Source organism: Raphanus sativus, chromosome 4 (assembly GCF_000801105.2).
Source record: "Raphanus sativus cultivar WK10039 chromosome 4, ASM80110v3, whole genome shotgun sequence".
NCBI lineage: Eukaryota > Viridiplantae > Streptophyta > Magnoliopsida > Brassicales > Brassicaceae > Raphanus > Raphanus sativus.
Genome location: NC_079514.1, coordinates 43,956,974 through 43,965,065, shown reverse-complemented (window position 1 = coordinate 43,965,065; position 8,092 = coordinate 43,956,974). Strand labels below are relative to the sequence as shown.

The window sequence follows — 8,092 nt, the reverse complement described above, 5'->3', positions numbered from 1 at the left end:
ACCATATTTGTAGGAAACAATTAATAAATGATCAGAAAATACATGAAAAATTTCAATTTTTTTATTTTATAATAGAATTATATTTTATGAAACAGAAGCACGACAAAAAGAATTATGAATTTAATTGTATTGTATGAAAATATGTTATTACAATAATCTTTGTAATTCTTATAGATCGACCAATATGTTAACTATTTCACTTAAGATATGAGCTAATTTAAAATTTAGGAATTGTTCATTTAAAAATTCTTGGAATTTTTTTTTATTGTGACATATTTTAAGTGATCATTTGGATAGTTTATGATCAATAACTTTAAAATTTTTAATAATATCGTTTCCAAGTTCCTTAGTATTTTTTGTTTGGTTCAATTTTTTGAAACATCAATTTATTTGGGTCACATTGAGTTACACACTTAGTATATTTTATTTGGATATGTTTTTACAATATATGTGTAAGTTTCAATAAAATGTAAGATAACAATAATTTTTGAATTTTGATAAAGAAATCAGCTTTTTAAACAGAAGCTTTAAATTTTTGTTTCTGTTATTTTACTTATTTAATAGTTCATCTTTTTACTATTTTGTTTTTAAATTATATCATACAACTAATGTATGACAGGGAGCGACCCAACACTTACCATAATCAATCTTTTTACAATAATCAGTCCGGTTAGGTCAAAACAATAAATGGATATTTTGAGTTAAGACTGATAGAACCGTATTTTATAAACTAGGATTACTGAATATTGTAAAGAATAAAAAATAATAAAACTATACCAAATAGTAAGAAAATGATGATACAACTGCAGAGGCGAGATACTATCTCTTTCCTTAACTCAAAATATGTCCCGTAATGCGACGGTTCAATAACGTAATGAATCCCAGGATACAACTGCAAACAATTTTCTGAATTTGCGTCACTCTATCAGAAGCCTGGCGAAACTAATTTTGTGTTGTATTCTCAAACACAAGAAATGAAAAAAAAAACTAATAAAACATCACTATTCAACATGGGAGAATTTTTCTTTTCATTGTTCAGCTCAATGTTTATTCTGAATGTAAATCATGAGAGAAACGTATCCCAAGGTCCAATGAAAGCACAACTTCAGAATACAAACGTGAAGAGAAACAAATGTTGAACAAGTATCAGCAACAAGAAGAAGAAGAAAAAAAAAAGACACAATCAAGAAGGGGCCTATCAGGAACAAGCGTGAAGAGGAACAAATGTTTGCATCAAGTTTGGGAAAATCAACCAAAACATTCTTTAAAGGAGTGAAATCAGCAGAATAAGCTAAAGAGGAAATCAAAACTATACTAAAAGGGGCATACAAAGCCCTCTTAGACTATCCACGTAGGATAGTAAATTCGACCAATAGAATTTAAGTAATCGTCCACGTCATTTCATTTACGATCTATCATGTTTTGGCTTATATTTTTACGGCCCTTTCTGATCTCACGGCTGTAGCCCATCCCAAGTGAGTCTCCATTCTCCACGCGGTGTTGTCGTAAACCTATCTTCTTCATCGCTTACCTTTCAACTCCCACCCCTTCCATTTCTCATCTCTCCCAATCCGTTTCAAGGATTAACTTCACCGTAATTTCTCAACTTCATCTCTCTCAGAGCCGATGAACCCTATTTTTTCTGTATCGAAGAAACGAGCTCTCTCTCTCTTTCGTACGGTATTAAGTATGATGAAGTAGTTTATACATTATGTTTAGGTTTAGTGATAACCGGTTTGTACCGGATAGATGATAGTCGTATATAATCACTTGTACATTGATATTTTACTCTTAACAGAAATAATATTCATTTCCAAATCCTCTCAGACTTCATCGTCTTCCTCACGAGAGCTTCATTTCTGTTCAATCTCAAGTTTACTGAAATACGGCAATGAATCTTTGACGTCTTATCTCCCTCTCACCATCTGAAACGGTCCGAGTAATGGCGTCGTGTTTACTCCATTGATTCACTCCCCCCACGATGTCTTCTTCAATGATTTGTTTCGATCTACAAGCCGTTGTTTTTCTGTATAAATATATGTGAGTATTTCTCTTCTTGGACTCCATCTTTGAGCTTGATTGATCATGATAAACTATTGTTTCGTTAAATTGTTTTTACACTGTATCTGTGGGGCAGAGAGTATGTGAGAGCAATAGATAGTGAGAGAGGAGAGAATGAATGGTGGTGATGAGATCAGAGCTTCGTCGTTTTAGATCGGAGATTCTCTCAGGTTTGAAGGCAGTTCAGGCGAAGAAGTTCAAGAAGGTATCTTCTCATCGATTCACTTTCCTGTATTTTTTCTCTGCATCTCTGTTTGCTTCCTTTTCAATTTATTTTATTTTATTTTATTTTATGTTAATGGTTTCTGTTTGCAAATCTATGCTCTGTGATTACAATTAAAAAAATTTACTCAGACATATGTGTGTGTGTTTATTGTAATTATCAACAGGCTGTGTACTGCTTACAATCAAGGGACTGGACGAGGAACGTCTGTGTTAGAAATGATTGCTGCTTTTAAAAAAGCTTCTGGCAAGGTAAACATAGCGCTGAGTGAAATTAAAACATCTCTTGAATAAAGTTGGTTGAAACAAATAACATATTTTGCAGAAAATACCTATCAAGCTTTGTATGAGAAGGCCAGGAGATGCAACTGCAGTTTATGCTTCAACAGAGAGAACTGAGAAAGAACTTGGCTGGAAGTAAGTTAAACTCTTTCACCATTGACGTTTAGGTTTTAAACTGTTGATTGATTCATCTGATTTGGTACTTTCCTCGAACCCATCGAAGTTAGATCTTTATTTTCCTCAGTGCAACAGAAAAAACATAGATGCAGAGTTGTAAATGAAAGTATTTTCATGGGCCTGAGAACATTTTTGGCTTACTATAAAGCTTATCTACCTATCTATCTAAATTCAGTCACAAGATAAGTATATGGCCGTAACTCCATTTATTGTTATCAAATCTGATGAGGTGATCTGTACTGGTAGAATTACATGGTAATGGAGTTTTTCCTCTTTGCAAAGGCTGATTAAAATTCAACTTCATTACATGTATTGTTAGGTAGATTGTCTTTTATTCAACTGAGACATGTGTTTCACGAAAATCAAAGGTGGCTTGGGGTACTTCAGGTGAAATATATTTTAAGAAATATTATTCTCTTTTACTCTACTCACTTTTTTCACCAGCTCATGCTTTCTGTTCACTTAAGCTTTTGTTTGCAGTTCTTTCAGTGAGTGTCAACCTCCACATGAGAAACATAGGATGCAACTTAATAGAGATTTGGGTTTAGGTAAGACGGATCAAGTTTTGGTTTCAGAACTGAAGAATACAGAATAAGGTTTTCAACGTCTTACTTTCTCTCTTCCTCGCTTTGTCTCTTCTCCAATAAAAAAGAAAGAGAAGTCCTTAGTTTTGCTTCACTGTCGTCTCTTCTTGCAGGCACAACAAGAAAGAGTTGATAGTTGTGCACCCAAGGAAGAGAATATTTGGATTCATTGCGAAAACATTGCCATTCGAGAAGCTCACAAACACACCATTTGCCACAACTGTGGTGATGCTCCTGTTCATGACGACTCTTTGATGAACAGAAGCTTTGAATCTAAAATGCTTAGAGAAGAGATTCTAGCTTTTTTTTACCATCTCATGATCAAAACAAGGATACTTTGTTCATTGAGAAGCTCCTCTCAGGCTGTCCTGTTCTTGAAGATTTCACCGTGTATAGGGTTTTTGATGACAATATACCTGTTCTGCGTATGAGATCTCAGTGTCTTAAGAGGTTTTGTGTAAAGTTTGGCCGCCAGAGAAGAATTTTTGGTAAAGAGTATGCGGTTTGGTGTCAGTCTAATGAGAACTGTTGGTATCAAATCTTTTTTACTATTCTTTACTATGTTGTTAAGACCTCACAAGAAAAGTAAGAAAATATGAGGAAACCATAAGAGTAAATAAACTAATACCACATTAAGCAACAAACATTTTTTTATTTCTGTTCAAACAAAAAGAATGAAAAGTTTAAAAACAAAATAATCTATTAAGTTTAACAAATACAATAAAATATTAAAGTTAACTACAACTAACAAAAAACTAATCCTCCAAATGATTAAAAAATTAAATCAGAAATAAAAATAGATGATGCGATATCAAATTAGAATGTGGTATTAATACAAAACAGTGAAATGAATTTACAAAAATGAAAAATATGAAAATAAATATGAAAATAATAGTTTTGGATCATAATTTTGGACCGAAAATATATTCTAAACTCCCTAGAATAAGTATTGTTCGCATTTGTATGTTGTTCTAATTAAAAAAATGTGTGTATCTATATTTATGTTTATATATTTATGTGTGTATTTTACCCGACTGATTTTGGTTGTCTGTAAAGTCAGAATGTTATTAAACTTTATAACTTGCTAAGTATTCTAATAATATAATATACTGTTAAAAATCGTAGAAAAGCTTTAAATAAATTTTAAATAATATATAATTATTTATGGATACAAAAAAGTTTCCGCGTAAAATTAGTTTTTTTTTCTTGACTCATTTATAAAAAATAGTTAAACTGACCAAAAATTATATTTTCACCATTTTTCATCATAAACCATTAAACATCGAACATATTTCGCGCATATATTGTTAAAAACCATAATATATTGTTAAAAACCAAAGAAAAGCTTTAAATAAATTTTAAATAATATATAATTATTTATGGATACAAAAAAGTCTCCAAGTAAAATTAGTTTTTTTTTCCTCTTGACTCATTCATAAAAAATAATCAAACTGACCAAAAATTATATTTTCACCATCTTTCATCATAAACCATTAAACATCGAGAACATTTTCCGCGCGTAGCGCGGACATCGCATCTAGTAATAGGTAAAAGCTTCGGAACAAGACTGTATATAGATTCATAATTCAACTCGGACACTTGGTTGTTTGATTCAATTTGTATTTTAGAGATTATATTACTTGGCAACACATTTTTGTTCCTGGATTTATATTGTGCTTGCTTTTTATACAACTAAACATAGTTAAAATCGGTTCAATCCATCAAGATTCATGTCAGATAAATGGAACTATCAATAAACTAAAACTTTTAAGAGAAAACGTATTCATTCATGTCAAAACATTCATCAATTAATCATAGTACAGAATCAGAAACAACTAAAAATTACTTGAGATAAACCCAACAAGGTGTTGCAAGATCAAACACAACTGTACTAAAACCCTAATCTTGATAAAATTACAATCCTGACAAGGCACCTACATAATCGCTTCACATTGGAAGGGGAACAAGAGCAAAACAGAGGACTCCTCGGCACCTGAAAGACCAAAGACTAATGCTGTCGCCATCTTTCAACCCATTGGCCTTCACCACATCGTTCCACCCACAAACCAAAGCATAGTTCCAAGAACCGTTCATCTCCCACCTCTTGAGAAACACACCTCACTTGTTAGTTCCTTGATCAACAAGAACCGCTCCCAAGCCCATCTTTTCTCTGTTGTTGATGTCTTCCTCGATGGTTCTCGACTCAGCGGGCGTCAAGAAGTCGTTTCGGATCAGTTTGTGGAAAGGGATCGAGAGACGGCTCTGGCTTGGTTTGACATCTGTTTCGAACAGAGTCTTCTCGAAGATTAGCATCGGGTCTTTCGCTCCTTTCGTGTTTCTCATCAACTGGTTCATCCAATCGGGAGAAACTTTCCCGTGCCATGCGAATAAAGGTGACACCTTTGCTTTCTTGAAACTGCGCTTTCCTTCTTGCTCGGCACGTCTCTTGCGACTTGTGTTGTTCTCTGTTAGGCACGAGGAAGACGAAGATGATAGGGAACTAGGGTTTGGTGGGTTTTTAGTATCTGAGGGAATCTTGTTAAGATCGAAGAGATGTGAAGAAGTAGAAGCACCGTTAGGGTTTTGAAGAGGTTTCTTTACCGAAGATCTTGGTTTTCTTCGGAAAAGATCAAAGATTCTCTTCATTCTCTGTTCGTCTTCTTCTTTTCGAGATGTTTGCCTGCGTTCTTGTTCGTGAAGCAACGCCGCAGTATCCACCAAAAGAGAGAAATCTGACCACGTCTCGGTGATCTCACCGCCGCAGTAATACGTATTCATTATGATCGGGGATAGAAAAAAAATCAAAGTTCTGAGAGAAAAAGAAAAGCTTGAGGTTGAAGGAAACTAGATAAGAGAGAGAGAGAGAGACACGCAGAGTATTGAAGTGTAAACCGGGATTTTGGTTAAGTTGAATTAGTTTCCTTTCGCTGGTTCAATTATCCGGTTTAGTACATATGTAATGTATATAAATAGATAGTTTTGTAAACGGTAAAGTTAACAGATGAATAAACGTTTTCTCAACAAACTTCATCTTCTCCATTTTTCTCTCTCTCTCTTCTTCTCCATTGATCTCAAACTCGTAATATGGTATCAGAGCCATCACAAAGCTCTTTTATCACCTGATTCTTACTCGTTTTTCACTCGTATCGATCGATTTCGACTCAAGTCAACTTGATTTGAGCTCCGATGGTTTCTATTCGAAAACTTCCTCGTCGTTCGACTCGGATCGCTTCTCGTTCCGCCGCTAGGACTCGTTCTCCTCCGAGGTCTCCTCAGATCGTTGAATCTCCGACGTTCGATGCTTCGCGAACGTTTCCAGTGGTGAATCAGTCCGATCCAACTCAGTCTCCTCTGTATATGCACAACTCTGATCATCCAGGTCTCCAACTCATCTCTATTAAGCTTGATGGTACTAATTATGATGACTGGAACGCTGCGATGAGAATTGCTTTAGATGCTAAGAACAAAATTGGATTCATTGATGGTACTCTTACTCGTCCAGATGAATCTGATCTCAGTTTTCGCATATGGTCCCGATGCAATAGTATGGTGAAATCCTGGTTGCTTAACTCAGTTTCTACTCAGATCTATCGTAGTATCTTGAGGTTGAATGATGCAGCTGATATATGGCGTGATCTCCACGGTCGTTTTCACATGACTAACCTCCCTCGCACGTTCAACCTTACTCAGGAGATTCAAGATCTGCGTCAGGGTACTATGTCATTATCTGAATATTACACTACCTTGAAGACACTCTGGGATCATCTTGAGAGTTCTGATGAACCTGATAAACCGCGTGTATGTGGTAATGCTGCTAAACAACAACTGAGAGCTGAAAGATCCAAGATAGTAAAGTTTTTGGCAGGTCTTAATGACTCTTACGCGATCATTCAAAGACAAATCATCATGAAGAAAGTGTTACCTTCTCTCGTGGAAGTGTACAACATTTTGGATCAAGATGATAGTCAGAAAGGGTTCTCTAACATCTCCCCTTCTCCATCTGCGTTTCAAGTTTCTGAGAAGCCTCCTCAGGTGGATGATCAAGCTATCTGTTATGTTCAGAGTGGTCCTAACAAAGGGCGTCCTATTTGTAACTTTTGCAAGCGTCCAGGTCACATAGCTGAACGATGTTACAAGAAGCATGGCTTTCCACCTGGCTTCGTCTCTAAGTTCAAACAGAATGAGAAACCTCCTTCTGCTCCTAAAGTTGTTGCTCAAGTCACTGTAGCTGAACAGAAGGCACCTAACGTTGAGAATATGCTTGGTAGCTTGTCTAAAGATCAAATACAGCAATTTATTGCTCTGTTCACTTCTCAGTTGCAGACTTCTCCCTCAACTGGAACAATGGAGGCTAGCACATCAAACACGGGTATTGCTTTCTCTACTTCAACATATAGTTTTGTTGGCATTTTGATGGTTGCTCAACACACCCTTTCTTCACAAACTTGGGTGATTGACTCAGGAGCTACACATCATGTAGCTCATGAACAATGTCTCTTTACATCCCTTGATACCTCAGTTGAGAGCTATGTAAACCTTCCAACTGGATCAACCATTAAGATCAGTGGTGTTGGAAAGGTTCAACTCAACTCGCACATTTGTCTCAGTAATGTGTTATACATACCGGAATTCAGGCTCAATCTTCTCAGTATCAGCTCACTGATGAATGATCTGAAATCTCGTGTGATCTTTGATCCCTCTTCTTGTCTGATTCAGGATCCTACCAAGGCGTTGACGATTGGTCAGGGTAGACGCATTGGAAATCT

At 35.6% G+C, this 8,092-nt stretch overlaps 1 protein-coding gene and 1 long non-coding RNA gene across 10 annotated transcripts; one reads left to right on the top strand and one right to left on the bottom strand.

The window, feature by feature from the left end:
* The first annotated feature begins 1,452 nt into the window (after positions 1–1,452).
* On the top strand, positions 1,453–3,879 carry LOC108849815 (uncharacterized). Of its 9 annotated transcripts, none has more exons than XR_001949251.2 (8): positions 1,453–1,594; positions 1,828–2,040; positions 2,138–2,266; positions 2,451–2,535; positions 2,609–2,700; positions 3,062–3,129; positions 3,223–3,338; positions 3,440–3,879. It is a non-coding gene; the product is annotated as an uncharacterized LOC108849815 (long non-coding RNA). The 9 variants fall into 9 exon arrangements; XR_008944746.1 differs by having other exon boundaries at positions 1,455–1,680; positions 3,210–3,338; XR_001949249.2 differs by having other exon boundaries at positions 1,456–1,675.
* A 1,235-nt stretch (positions 3,880–5,114) lies between these two features.
* Positions 5,115–6,149, bottom strand: LOC108851111 (B3 domain-containing protein At5g24050-like). The gene has a single exon (XM_057007520.1). The coding sequence runs from the start codon at positions 6,102–6,104 to the stop codon at positions 5,445–5,447; it is 660 nt and encodes a 219-aa protein (XP_056863500.1). The 5' UTR covers positions 6,105–6,149; the 3' UTR covers positions 5,115–5,444.
* Between the last annotated feature and the right edge of the window lie 1,943 nt (positions 6,150–8,092).

Excerpts from the sequence above, each read along its gene's own strand:
- LOC108851111 (XM_057007520.1), bottom strand. The coding sequence starts at position 6,104 with ATGAATACGTATTACTGCGGCGGTGAGATCACCGAGACGTGGTCAGAT.